General features: G+C 40.0%; 1 protein-coding gene across 1 annotated transcript; it reads left to right on the top strand.

Moving 5' to 3' along the window:
• The first annotated feature begins 3,976 nt into the window (after window positions 1-3,976).
• Window positions 3,977-13,990, top strand: myo1hb (myosin IHb). The gene is made up of 32 exons (XM_054611850.1): window positions 3,977-4,005; window positions 4,928-5,089; window positions 5,483-5,598; window positions 6,327-6,525; window positions 6,625-6,705; window positions 6,841-7,020; window positions 7,110-7,208; window positions 7,320-7,433; window positions 7,557-7,628; window positions 7,723-7,842; window positions 8,176-8,243; window positions 8,317-8,422; window positions 8,545-8,625; window positions 8,731-8,822; window positions 8,917-9,011; window positions 9,419-9,465; window positions 9,707-9,787; window positions 9,890-9,995; window positions 10,119-10,236; window positions 10,402-10,515; window positions 10,613-10,689; window positions 10,780-10,848; window positions 10,967-11,051; window positions 11,138-11,300; window positions 11,425-11,508; window positions 11,649-11,742; window positions 12,153-12,208; window positions 12,304-12,439; window positions 12,538-12,608; window positions 13,121-13,218; window positions 13,309-13,408; window positions 13,502-13,990. Exons 2-32 carry the CDS (start codon window positions 4,964-4,966, stop codon window positions 13,526-13,528), a joined length of 3,075 nt encoding a protein of 1,024 aa, XP_054467825.1. The 5' UTR covers window positions 3,977-4,005; window positions 4,928-4,963; the 3' UTR covers window positions 13,529-13,990.
• Window positions 13,991-14,787: the final 797 nt, after the last annotated feature.

The raw sequence follows: 14,787 nt of genomic DNA, 5'->3' as shown, positions 1-14,787 counted from the left end.
GAGTTTCTAATACAAAAAAACTTTAAGTTAAAAATATTTTTCAGTTCTTCATAGATGGAGGGCAAACAAACTATGTAAATAATTTATTTTCAAGCAGATGTTGCCACTGCACTTATATTTTAACTATACAGTGGATTAAACCAAATTGTGCCAAACTCATAGGATTCAATTGTTGAGATAGGAGGTGTTGCCATCAGATGATACTGGGTTTTCCATTGGTGCACTGTAAATCAATAAGACGTGGCCACCACAGATCATCATTGAGCGGATCCTTGAAACCCCTCAGAATTTGCATAATGGATTACATTATGTTAATGATGATTTTTTTCAGCACGCTCTCTTATGTCACCGTGTATTTTTTTGCCGATCCACGTAACGTAAGCTGCCTTTGTTGATGCTTACAGGAAGCACAATGTTAAATTTTAAACAGACGGAATGAGAGGGCAATGTTACGTTGCCCGCAGGCCTGTCACAACTAAACCCCAAGGCGAAGATGAGATAGAAGCATCCGGGTGATAATAATACCAAGTTGTATTATTGTGATTTAAAAAATATATATATATACAAAAAGTACAATGATCCATCTTTATCTGCTCTCTCTTCCCACATTTCCTGTTGGCATTCCATAATATAAAGGTAGACATACAACAAATACCATTTTGTGGCTGTTTAAATACAGTATGATACATAAAATCAGTGAAGTTCCATGTTACAGATTAATGATACATATTTTATATTTTAATTCAGATTTCATTGAAAAGCTTTCTTTGAAAACAGAATGCATAACAGTAGCACATTACCGTAGATGAGCAGCTAGTAATTAGTTTGAAATGCATCTGCCTAATCAAAGATCAGTAATGGAATACGTGTGCTGTAATTTTGTGGGGAGGAGGGTGAGGACGGGTCTCTGGGAGGATAGAGTTACCTCATCCTTGTATTACATACACACACACACACACACACACACACACACACACACACACACACACACACACACACACACACACACACACACACACACACACACACACACACACACACACACACACTCTTCCTTAAACACATAGAGTAGCTGTTCAACACTCAGGTGAAGCGCTGAATGAATGTTTGCTGCCTGGGCTCCATGAATGTTTAACCATCCCGGTGCTTCCAGAGCCAGGTAGCTCATTACTGCCTCATTACCTACAATGCACGGACGCCAGCCAGGCAGGAAGCAGCAGTGCCACACTCTACCTGATCTTCAGCCGCTCTGTCCAAGGTCGTGGTAACGGGCCCGCTACGAGCCAGTACTTGAATCAGGGGCCGACGCAAACCTGAGCAGCAGAGGAGACAGTAGATTCTTGATGAAATACCTGTGCTGACTTTAAGAGGCTCCACTATGGGAGAACTCATCGGCTACTAAAGCAGCCGTCACAGGCTGTGTGTTCGTTTGAGTTTTACACCTGGAGGATTGAAGTTCGAAGTTATTTGGATTTCTCAGGTTCATCACACAAGACTGATTCAACCATGACACACCTGGCTTTGGAAGTGAAGGAGGTAATTCCATGAACATCTTGGCTGCATTTGTGTTGTACCTATAGTACTTTTAGATTATTTTAAATGATTGTAGCATCTCCGGTGCATATTTTCTTAATTGTGGAAAAAATTCAGGTATAACTCCAGATGTTCTCATACTGGATGACTTCCTCTGTGGGGATGCCACAGTAAGTAATATGGTCCAATTAAATTAAGAAATGGCATTAAAGCTGTATTTATAAATATTTTCATAACCTCAATTAATCAAATAACTATATGTAATATGAAAGGGGTTGCTCGTTGCGCTGAATACGAAGATAATTATCAACCGACTCTGCAGCTAAGTTTGTAGCCTCTTTAAGCCCATCATTTTTGTTTTACAGTTCGCAACTTTAATGTTTCGGTTAATTTTGCTGCAGAAGGAGTTTTTAATTAAAATCATCTGAGGAAACCCACTTTCCGTTACCAGCTCAGCACTTAACAACAGAGAGACACAGTTAGTGACTTGCTTGTAAACATAGTGAAGCATTTAATGAGACAACCATTTCTTTCAACAGTTGGTGGAAACCAAAAACAGAGCTAAAAGAGTGAATATTGGACGTCAGGTGACATGAAACAAGACTCCAAAATGAATGCTAATGTTTCCCTGTATTTTTCCTGGATGTGGAAATAGAGCACAGTTAGTCGACGCTCTGAAGCGATAATATATGAATAATGTGTGTTCAGTTCTTTAAACTGACCCCAAGTGGCCGGAAAATAAATGAATCCTGCTTTAAATAAAAGCTAACCATATTTAACTGTTCAGAAGTGAAAAAATGTTTCAGCAATTCAAAAATAGCCAAACAGGGTTATAGGTTCATAGCATGTTACTGTTTGAAACAGTAGCAACAGAGGAGGTACTGGACCTGACTGGTGTGATGGAGGCCTGTGACGGTCAGGTTTCTCTAGACACCTGGAGCCCCCTAAATGTGTGTTGCCCTGGGTGATGTGTGGTGTCAGTCAATGGCCCGCGAGGAGCGCTATCTCTTTCAGGAGCCTAACTGCCACTTTGTGGATGCGTAACAGGATCCTGCACCGTACTGGATAGAGAGGGACAATGGAGCGCCCTCTCAGGTGATGGTCTCCAGGTCAGATAGACTTTCCTGTTCCGCTGAAGCCCGACATCAAAATTTGATGTTTATCGTAGTTATGTGTGTTATCTTATATATGTGCCTTTGTTTTGTTCATCTTCTCTGTTCATATCTTAAAGTCTTGAGCACTGTCTATTTTACATCAGATGACAATGTTGCCAAAAAAAGCCACCTCTTATCTTGTTGCTCTTTTCTTTAACAAAACTGTCTATCCTCTTACAGCATAGTGTTGTTTTACCATTTGCCGTTTGGTCAGCAGAGGTCACGTTTCCTCTGAATGGCAGAAAATCTCTGCCCTGCACTTTGTGCCCGGTCAACAGCATGACGCCCACAGAGTGTCAACAGATCGCCGCTCGCTGCTTTACCACTTTTGGTTACCTTTGCATTTCATGTGAGACACGAAGAGCCTTGACAACAAAACCAAATTCATCAACGAACAGTTGGCCTGTCAGAAGGCATTTTTCAGGTGTTATTTACAGACTGATGATGAAATGTTTTGAGGGAGACCATCTCTGTGATAAAATTAGAAAAAGCATTTGGTACCTAGTTTTACTGTGACTGCTGTTATTTTTTGGGTTTAAACCTTAAGTCAGTATTAACGTACGTTAGGTATTTAGAAGCATATTTTAAAAGGCCTCATATTATAGTGCTGCTACCATTTGTTTCACTTCTTTTGTTGTGTAAATTCAAAAACAGGCTTATCCTTATTGTCTTCCGGCCAATGAGGGTGACTGTTATGTGCTGAATATACAGCTTTATGTTATATTAAATGCGATGTCAAATATAAAACTAATATTTAATGTGCATTAATATATGGAGTTGCAACATTCACATAAATAATTGCATTGCATACCTGAAAAAAGGAGTTTTCCTATAAAATAATTTGGTGAGAAATAAGTCTATGTTTTTGCTTGGCTTCTAGTCATGAATTGTCCTATTATTTTCTAATATCATGACTTGATTAGCAAGATCAACAAGTTCTTGTTTTTGCTGACGAGTGACCTCACAGCCTTTCCCAATCTTCTATCATTCAACTCTTTGTGATTCAGATATGAAATCCTCATTGGTTGAAAAGTTACACACAGTTAACGTTCACACAAGTATGTTGTATGATGTAGAGTAACATCTACAGTAACTTATATATCTACAAGCACACACACACAAATACATATTTGCGAATGAGATTTGCTTCCTTTGTTGAGAACTCACTACATTATTGATGGTTTCCTATTGAGGGAAGTGGAGATGGTTATCTATCCGCGTTTCCTTTTACACTACTGTCCTTTCCCTCAATAAAACCAGATGTTCAGTTCACAATAGGTACAGACGAACACACACATACTCATCTGGGACCTTAAGGGTAGGTCACTTTTTAAACTTTTTCCTGCAAAACGTTGAACATTTTAACGATCACGTGTGGTTTTTCAGGACATGATGTATTGTGACATTCTGCTGTTAATTTCTGCTGGGTCAGTAGAGCATCAGCTTGTTTTACTGGAGAATGATCTGTGAGTGTCAGTTACTCCGGTGACAGGTCAACTTGGCAGTGATGAGAGCCAAACTACTGAGGCGTAATACTGGGCGGCTCTTTCATGGCACCGTAATTAAAGTGCATTGCGTTGGCTGATTATTTTACCTGGCACTTCTTCAGCTGTGTATGTTTAAGTGTCAGATCATTTCCTGTGTCCATACATATTAAAATGACTGTAATTACTTCTAGATTCCACTTGGTTAAGTTCTTATTTGTGTCCGTTATTGTTTGATCTTGTATTCAACTGTGGACTATATGAAGCTTCTGATGTATGTGGAGTTGTTCTTGTTTGTTCTGTTCTTGTCATGAACAAAACTGATGGCACCTTGGAGAGCAAGGAAGCAGATTAGATAGTGATGGCTGTATTTAGATCCGTCACGCACATGAAGGATACAGCCAAGGCCGCTAACGGCTCTGACTGGGAGTCACAGATATAGGGACGGGAGACACCCACGGGGAAATATACATCCTAGACCATGATTGTGAGCAAGTGTGTGTATGTATGTGCTCTTTTTGAACTTTTGGGAAAAACAGGACACAAAGGAAAAGGATGGGGCGTATAGGCCTGGTGTTGACTAGATGATTGAGAACTGGGACAAAAATAACACAATATCTGTAGCTTTTGTTGAAAAGAGCAATAAATTGTATTATCTAGATCTAATAAAGTGCAAAATACAGTTTTGACATTTCACTTTGTTGTGTTGCAATACCTTATTTCCTTGTTACGGATGTGTTCCTTTCTCGGGTGCAGAGCCTGGAGGAGCGCTGTAACCAGATCCTGAGGAACATGGAGGCCTCCCTGACAGCCCGGGATCGCGTGGGCATCCAGGATTTTGTTCTGCTGGACGCCTACACCAGTGAGAGTGCCTTCCTGGACAACCTAAGGAAACGCTTCCATGAGAATCTCATTTACGTGAGTCTTCCTGTGTGGTGTAATGTTGGATAACCCGACTCCTTCTCTTACTCTAATTAAACTTCACGCCTTCGACCTTCAACCCAACAAGGTCCTGATGCTGCTTCTGCTGAATAAGGCACCTTGTGTTGCTGAAGCAGCAGCTCCTGTTCTTTCCATTTGCACAGTGAGCAATATAAAGGTCACCAATGTCCGTGAGGTCATGACAAGTGATTAACCAAACTTATTGCTTTTGATAAGAGGGACAAAATTACTTATCAGCAGAGTGATACATGCACACCACACTGCCGGAAGCTTTCCTTTTATACTATGTAATGAGAAAAACAATGTCCTGTATGAACAAATGTGCAAGAGTTGCAGAACATGACTTCCTGTCCTTGTCTTTCTCTGCAGACCTACATTGGAACACTCTTGGTGTCGGTCAACCCATATAAAGATTTAGATATCTACAGCAAGAAGCAAATGGATACCTACATGGGTGTGAACTTCTTTGAGCTGCCACCTCATATGTAAGGTTTTATAAATGTTTTCATTTATGTTGTGTATTGACATACAGGGGGGGAGACAGGTTGTCAGGGAATTTTGTACAGAAATGTATATTTCCCAGAGGATGAATCCTACTGGCTCTTTATCCAGCGCTATCATCAGGTCAAAATTATGATTTCACCAAAGTAAAACCTGCAAAACTAAAGACATTCCTATTCCATTTGTGTTTAGTGCTAATAAGCACACTAAGATGTGAACACGATAAACATTATTCTTGCCAAAAATCAGTGTTGTCATTGTGAGTGTGTTAGAATGCCGACATTAGCATTAAGGTAAAATTACCACTGTACCTAAGTATAACTTTCAATTTCCTGAAACATCACATTAAAAGGAAAAAAGACCGGATGTCAATGTGACACAAGGGTTTATAAATTATAAATCCAAGGCGTCATGGTGCCAAAGCAGTTTAGGTGGCAACCATGAACCACAGCGACCGCGGACCTTTGTTGCAGGTCATGCTCCATTTCTCTCTCACCTCATTTCCTTTCATCTTTCCACTCTCATTAAGCTATCCAATAAAGGCATAACAATGATAAGGATATGTTGGCCTCTTGTTAAGGGAGAGAGAAATGTGATTTATAACTTAAACAGGAGTGTTGAAAGCTACATTGAGTTCAGCAATGAAATAAAAAAAGTACTGTCTGCCGAGTCTGACTTTGGTGCTGACTTTGACCTATTACTGTACCTTCAGTTATGCGCTGGCAGACAACGTCTTCCGCACCATGCTGTCCGAGTTCAACAACCACTTCATCCTGATCTCAGGGGAGAGTGGGGCCGGCAAGACTGAGGCCTCCAAGAAAATCCTGCAATTCTACGCTGTCAGCTGTCCAAGTACCAAACTCCTGAACAACGTCCGGGACAGGCTGCTTCTCTCCAACCCAGTGCTTGAGGTCAGTGACATGGATATGAGTACCAATGCTAATTACTATTTTTGAGAGTATAACATGATTTTAAAGGCATTTAATGGGGTTTTGTTTTACACCATCAAGGCTTTCGGAAACGCCAAAACCCTGAAGAATGACAACTCAAGCCGTTTTGGGAAATACATGGACATCCAGTTCGACCACCAGGTGGACTGAAATATATTCATTACATTACAGTGCAATAAAACAATGTCAAAAAAATATACCACAGCAATGTAATGACCACGCCAAGGTTCACGCCAAGGACTGACTAAGGTGTTAAGACTTACCTTTCGCCCTCAGGGGGGTGCAGTTGGTGGTCACATCCTGAGCTACCTGCTGGAGAAGTCCCGTGTGGTCCACCAAAACCACGGAGAAAGAAACTTCCACATCTTCTATCAGCTGGTGGAGGGAGGAGAGGAAGATCTGCTCCGCTGGCTCGGCCTGGAGAGAAACTGCCAGAACTACCGATACCTGGTGCAGGTCAGTGTAAAAACAAACAAAACAAACACTTCATAACTTGTGCAACAAAAACTTCTTAACTCAGACATTTTATACTCTGTCTCCTCCAGGGTGATTGTGCCAAAGTTAGCTCTATCAATGACAAAAGTGACTGGAAGACGGTGCAGAGAGCCCTCTCTGTCATAGAGTTCAGTGAGAGTGATATTGAGGTGAGGTGTAACAGTAGATCTTCACACACCTGGACAAAGCTTTATTTAAAACTATGAACGATATATTTTGCTGGTGATTCATGAAGTATTTCTTTCTGGGTGTAAACGCAGCACCTGTTTGGAATAATTGCTAGTGTGCTCCATCTGGGAAATATCAAGTTTGAAGCAGATGTTCGAGGATACGCCTCTCTCAACAACAACCAGGAGATGCACTGGGTGTCAAAGGTGAGCCCCACCCACAAAAAACAGATAGTTTAAACTCTTAATATGTCTCTATGCAACTGTCTGATGGAGACTAGTAGGATGGAGATTTGGTGCTACATGTGTTTGCTTGTATTTGCTGTGCAGTTGCTGGGGATTCCTCCTCAGGTGCTCCAACAGGGCCTAACCCACAGGAAGATTGAAGCCAAAACAGAGGAGGTGACTTGACTTCTTTTGTTTTAAATATAAAATATGTGTAACTTGTGTGTAGTGCTTATCTTTAAACATCATCTACATTATTCTGATGTTAAAGGTGCTTAGTCCCTTCTCTGTGGACCATGCAGTCTATGCCAGGGACGCCCTCGCCAAAGCAATCTATGGACGCACTTTCAACTGGCTGGTCAACAAGATCAATGAATCTTTAGTTAACAAGGTGAGAAAAAAAAAAGCAATCTCCTCTCTGTCTAATCTCGCCTAGCGAGACCTGTCTCATAAAGATCACAGAAATGGGGAGTAAATTGGGGTAATGACATTTTGGCAACCCTGAGGCAGCCATTTGATTGGTTGTGGGTCTGAAAACACCCAATTCCGGTAACAGCACATCTGGTAAATTTGACTTTGGGCTGATTTTTCCCCCCACAATGTAATTTAATTGGTTTAAAGTTACACCAACTGAGAGGTTGAATTTCTCCAAAAAAAAGTCTGGCTTCACAAAATTGCACATTTTCCACGTGCAGAAAATCATATCTGCGTAAATCATCCTCAGGATTCCTCCAGGAAAACAGTGATTGGTCTGTTGGACATCTATGGTTTCGAGGTTTTTAACGTGAACAGGTGAGATCCCGCACAGATGAGTTGATTCTGAAATGAAGAATCCGATACTAACAGCCCCTCTGATTTATTTTAGCTTTGAGCAGTTTTGCATCAACTACTGCAACGAGAAGCTGCAGCAGCTTTTCATCCAGCTGACCCTCAAGTCAGAGCAGGAGGAGTACGAGATGGAAGGGATTGAAGTAATAACGCTATTAATCCTTATATGTTATTGTCATTTGTGTCTCACAGTACAAAAATAAAACTCACAATAAAAAACTGCTTCTCAACCACTAATGCTTTTCTCATTTGTTTTTTCGCACAGTGGGAACCAGTGCCATTTTTCAACAACAAGATAATCTGTGATCTCGTGGAGGAGAAACACAGAGGAATCATCTCTTTATTGGTAAAGTTATGATTGAGTTACGCTCCTCTAGGAAGACAAATAGTACGCTCGCCCACAAAACTAAAACTGAATACGTGAACTATTGATGCTTGTCCTCTCATATAGGACGAGGAATGTTTACGTCCCGGAGAGGCCACAGATCTCACCTTCCTAGAGAAGATGGAGGAAACCATTGGTGGTCATCCTCATTTTGTCACGTGAGCTTTGCACGTCATCTACACATATTGAGACCAACACATCGCATGACCCTAAATATCTTAATAACCTACACTAACTGTCCCCTTCCTCTAGACATAAACTTGCAGACCAAAAGACAAGGAAAACATTGGACAGAGGAGACTTCCGACTCTTGCACTACGCTGGGGAGGTCACATACTGTGTCGTTGGTAAGAGATGTTATAGCTCTGTATGTTGAATCTATTACAATGCCATTAAATGAGCCTTTGCAACAGTGGACTATCGCTTAAATGAAGTGACATAAAGTCAGCAAACAAGGGATTTTCTGTGTGCCATTACATATGTCACATTATATGCAGTCAATAAAATACATCACTTTCATAAACTATCGTGTTATTTTGACAAATTATCATAAAAGTGACAATATTTCTGCCCACCAGTAACAAGATAAAAATGATATAAATATATTCATGAAAAATTATGAACATGCATACATTTTATTTTATTTCTTATGCATTCAACTTTTAATATGCAAGAGGAAGAATGTGTTGTTTCCAAAAGAAATATTCTTTTTGCTATTTTAAAGATTTACTTGTTGTTTACTTCTTAATTTCAGGATTCTTGGACAAAAACAATGATCTCTTGTATCGAAATGGGAAAGAGGTAATTTCATTTAATTTCTCTAGTTTGAAACCAGATGATAAGCAAATATCTTTGAACATTTGTTTTGAATCTTCCGTGTGACTTCTGATAACCTCTGTTCGCAACAAAAAAAAAGCAAAAATAGAACTGAAAATGTACCTAAAAGTAAATGAGCATATATCTGACATTACATCATTATATATGGTATATTCTGTTTTGTACAACATGTTGGATGATTATATAATTCTCTCTTCTCCTTAAGGTCATGCGCCAGTCCAAAAACGCTATCATCAGACACTGTTTTCCTTCTTCTGAACCGGACAGCAAGAGGAGACCTGAAACTGTAAGAAACGATTCAGATAATGACGTACAATGACCTACTGATTTTAATGATTTACACAGCTACTATAAACACACTATTGACCCCTTTCCTGTGATTCCTCAGGTGGTGACTCAGTTTAAGAGCAGCCTGGTGGGCTTGACTGAGATCCTAATGTCCAAAGACCCGTGGTACGTCCGCTGCATTAAACCCAATGAAGCCAAGCAGCCAGGTGTGTCCCAAAAATCCCCCACTTCTGAAAAGACCCTAGAGCCCTCACTGAACCTGCAGATGAAGTTAGACAAGACAGTTTTGACCCCTGAACTCTCTATGTGACCTTTGATGTCTCCTACAGGGCGCTTTGATGACGTGTTGGTGAGACATCAGGTGAAGTACCTGGGGCTGATGGAGCACCTGAGGGTCAGGCGTGCCGGGTTTGCTTACCGACGCAAATACGAGATATTTCTCCAGAGGTAGCGAAGTGAACTTTCACTCTATTCTCATCTAAATTGCACATAAAGTTTCTCTTTTTCTTGCAGAGAACATTTGCCATTTTCATTGGTTTTCATTTTTGCTGCTGTTATTGTCATTAAGTATAAAGCTTTGAGTGATTCTGCGTCCTTTTTTTTTGTGCTCAGGTATAAGGCTCTCTGTCCTGACACCTGGCCCAACTGGAAAGGTACGGCAGCAGAAGGTGTGCGGTGCCTGATCAAACACCTGGGCTACAAACCTGATGAGTACAAGATGGGCAGGTAGGCAGATGGCAATGTATTAAAGCTATAAACTGTCTATGAAGGGTTCTTCTGAAGAAATACAGCAACTTCTCACTGATTGTCTTTTCCCCTCAAGGACAAAAATCTTCATCCGGCATCCTAGAACTCTGTTTGCAACAGAAGACACCTTTCAGGTCTGCAAACATAGACTAGGTGAGATGTTGTTCTGTATATTTACTTTACAATTCTACATTTAGCATCTTAACACTCCTGAGGGTGAAACTGTGACTGTCATTGTTGCAGCAACGACGATTCAGGCCAAGTACAAAGGCTACAAAGTGAAAGGAAACTACCTGAAACAGAGAGAGGCTGGTGAGTGTTAAAAAGCACTGCAAACTGTTTATGCATTTATAAGCATAAACTACTACTACTATAAGCTGCGCAAGCATTTTAGGATATTACTTTTTATTACTGTGTCTTATCTAAATAGCCACTAAGATTGAGACCTGCTGGAGAGGTCTGCTTGCCAGGAAGGAGCGTGAAAAAAGGGCGTGGGCTGTCAAGGTCATCAAGAAGTAAGTTCACACGATAACGGAGGAAATAGTCATACAGTCTAATAAAGTCTATGTTGAGAAATTACCGGTCTATTGGTTTGTTCTAGATTCATTAAAGGTTTCATGACCAGAAACCAGCCGCCCTGCGTTGACAACAGTGAGTACCTGGCATACGTGAGGCAGAACTACCTCACACGTCTGAGGGACAACCTTCCCAGAACAGTGTTGGAAAAAGACTCTTGGCTCACTCCTCCGCCTGTAATGAATGAGGTTGGTGATACATTTGTTTGTATCAGCTGTTTTTAGATATAAGGCTGCATGTGTGAGGGCACAAGCTGGTGATTTTTGGTTATAGGTGCAGCCTGTAAAAGGTGTCAAACTGTATTTTCTCTAGTTTTCCCAGCTGTTGAAGAAGCTCTACATTCGTCACATGGTGCGAAAGTACGTTCAAGGAATCACCCCACAGAGGAAAGCACAGGTACAAATGAGTTGATAGGAATCACGATATATGCACTCACAACATGTCCGTTCTACATTTAAAATAATTAAATAAATAAAAACGTAAAGTATCTTCTCTTAACTTACTTTATGCTTTCTTTTCTGTTTGCTTGTTTTCAGCTTCTGTTAAAGGCACAGACAAGCTTCATGTTCAAAGGAAAAAAAGAAAACTACCCCTTCAGTGTGTGCAGACCGTACGTGGACACCAGAATAAGTAAGACTGCTAAGGTTTTTTCTTTTCATTGAGTTTACATACAGGAATAAAGAATTTAGCATTCATAATTTTTGATAATACTGGATAGTTATGATAGTCTGTGGAGACTGCAGATGACAGCAGAACTCTACATTAGATTCGATGTATGCATGCTCTACTTTTTTCAGAGTTTTGCTTTTTAAATTTGGAATAAGTCTTTCCAGATGGTAATGAATAAGCAACAGTACATTTTAATTTTCAAATGAAATAACAAAACCTGATTATGCATTCTATGATACTTTGGGAGCCGGTTAATGGACTATTTTGCAGATTGATAAGCAAGTTATAATGGAATTACTGTGACAGTATCACATTATTGTATTCAATCTGTGTGTGAAATCCTCCCTCATGGCTTTTCTCATTCTATTAAGATGCAGAAGACATAAGCATCAGAGTGCTTCAGATGATACGGCATGAGCACATCAAGGTAAATTAATATTGGAATTTACTTGGCATCTTTGTCCTGTTATCCACTCTGACCTTGTGTGTGTGTGTGTGTGTGTGTGTCTGTCCGTCCCACAGTACAGTGTGCCGGTGGTGAAGTACGACAGGAACGGGTTCAGGCCTCGTCTCCGGCAGCTCGTCTTCACCCTGGAGGCTGCCTACCTGGTCGAGGAGGCCAAGATCAAGCAGCGGATAGATTACATCTCTCTGAAAGGTAACGAGTGAGACAAAATAAGCAGTATTAGCTGAAGTGAGAGCTACACACATGCTTGAAACTTGCCGTTACATAAACGTTTATTTTTTTAATTATAGGTGTGTCAGTCAGCAACCTGAGTGACAACTTCCTGATCCTTCATGTTACATGTGATGACATCAAGCAAAAGGTAGAACTATCAACAGACTATACACAATTGTACGGTGGTTCAATTACTCAAGTCTGCAAATGCAATAAAGACATTCCTCAGACAAGAGATGAACTATACGACTTTTTCAGTCCCGTTAGCGTTAACTGGGCTTCGGGTATCAGCTGTATGTCTCAGGGAGACTGGGATCATTCTTTTATGTGTACACATCACAACATCAGGCTTGATTTAAAAATGCACTCCTAACTTTGTAGAACTAAATGTAACAGAGAAATACATGTATATAAATTCACTGAATATTTGTATCAAAATAAGTTTGATTCCAGATCGGCCCATTGTCGCCGATACCCGATCAGCTACTTGAGTCAGAATTGGACAGATCAATATCCGTGCATCTCCACCGCAGACTCAAAACCATTTCAAACACATTTCAATTTATTGTAGACAAACAGAGAACAAGACCCGATCTGAAACATTACCTTAGGAATCTTTTCATTCAACAGTTGAAAGACTGACACTATTTGTTCTTTTAGGGGGATCTGGTTCTGCAGTGCGACTACCTGTTTGAGGCCCTGACTAAACTGAGTCTTATTGCCAACAAGCAGAACTGTTTGAAAGTGGTCCAGGGCAGGTACAGAATCTGGATTTATGTAGTAATGTTAATTAAGCAAAATCGATAGATGTGCCTACTTCAATGTGAAATTGTTGCTGTCATTTGCAGTGTGCGATTTGACATCCAGCCTGGCAGAGAGGGGTTTGTGGACTTCAAGAGTGGTCAGGAGTCAATGGTCTACAGGGCAAAGAATGGACATTTGATGGTGGTGAGTGTGGACTTCATCAAAGCATCATGTCAAGGCAACGTAAAATTACTATTTGTATCAACAATTGACCAAAGTCTTTACTGTCTTCTTTAGGAATCTACCAGAACCAAGTCCAGATGATGCTGCCACTGATTTGGGATGATGTTGCGAATTTTAGAAACAGCCGTGTTTGTTCTGTAATTCTGCTCCATGGTTGCTGCCAATTGTGTTTCATGTCAGCTGATTTTTACCTTTTGCATCTTTATGACAATGTTATCCAATGATATATATGCAATCATTACACTGCCAATATGTCAGTAGAGCAGACAAAAAACTAAAAGTAGAGCCTAGCCAGCACATCATTGGGTCTGCTTGTTCCTAATGTCTGGAGTTTAGATCATCCCTGAGTGAAAAAAAATGTTCCGAGCTCAGTTTTGTGGAAATCAACTATCCTTAATATGAATTTAAGCGCTTGCAATCTTTTTTTTGTATTAAATGTATCTGACATCCTGTGCAGATTCTAACATGATAAAAATATATATGTGTGCAGCCATGAATGTTTCTAATACCTCACCCATGTTTTACTGTTACATTAAAACCATATCAAACCACAGACACTGCATGTGACAAGTATTTCTGAGGGGGGAATTACTTAATTACAGAGTAAAATAAACCAGCACATTTCAAAGGAATCCTTGACAATCTATACATAAGTATATTTTGCATAATTACTCCTGATGTAGCAGCTCTCCCTACTGGCCTACTGCTGGCCCTACATGTTCCCTATAGGGTTGTTTTCAGGCTGGGTAATGAAATCTGAGGAAAATCAGCAAACTAAATTTCCATATACCTTCAACTTTAAGGTGATGCCGGAAGGTTGGCCAGGAAACTAAGGATGTGAGGCATAAAAGTGTAACTTGTTCTTGTCTTCTGAATTACGAATTTGGTCTAAGCGAAGGCAGCATTGCATTGTGCAGTAGCTTGATCTGCAGCACACTCTGCTGGACAAAACAAGTACAAACATGAAAATAAAAAGTTAAAAGTCTAACAACTGTTATGTTATGTAACAAGCTTATATGTTGACAGCATTTAACCATATTGGCATGCTAACAATCACTCCTGTGACTCAAATGTATTCTGTTATTCTTAAGTCTATGAGAATTCTATCCTGTTTCAGCACACATTATGTCATTTAGAGTATAAAGGAAAATGCTGATGCAGGATACAAATGCAAAAATTGCATCTACAATTATGATTCTCAAATGGAAAAATTATCATAATAATTAATAAAATACAGTTTGTCACCTATTACACATATTGTTACTATCTAATATGACTCATTTGTTAAAACAAATACTGACAGTATGTTTTATTTCGCTATTATCACCATAATTGTGTCC

This window comes from Anoplopoma fimbria, chromosome 14 (genome assembly GCF_027596085.1).
Source record: "Anoplopoma fimbria isolate UVic2021 breed Golden Eagle Sablefish chromosome 14, Afim_UVic_2022, whole genome shotgun sequence".
NCBI classification, from domain to species: Eukaryota; Metazoa; Chordata; class Actinopteri; order Perciformes; family Anoplopomatidae; genus Anoplopoma; species Anoplopoma fimbria.
This window is presented reverse-complemented; position numbering and strand designations above follow the sequence as displayed.

Excerpts from the sequence above, each read along its gene's own strand:
- myo1hb (XM_054611850.1), top strand. The coding sequence starts at position 4,964 with ATGGAGGCCTCCCTGACAGCCCGGGATCGCGTGGGCATCCAGGATTTT. Across the intron at positions 7,843-8,175 it reads ATGAATCTTTAGTTAACAAG|GATTCCTCCAGGAAAACAGT; the intron begins GTGAGAAAAAAA and ends AATCATCCTCAG. Across the intron at positions 10,237-10,401 it reads TACGAGATATTTCTCCAGAG|GTATAAGGCTCTCTGTCCTG; the intron begins GTAGCGAAGTGA and ends TTTTGTGCTCAG.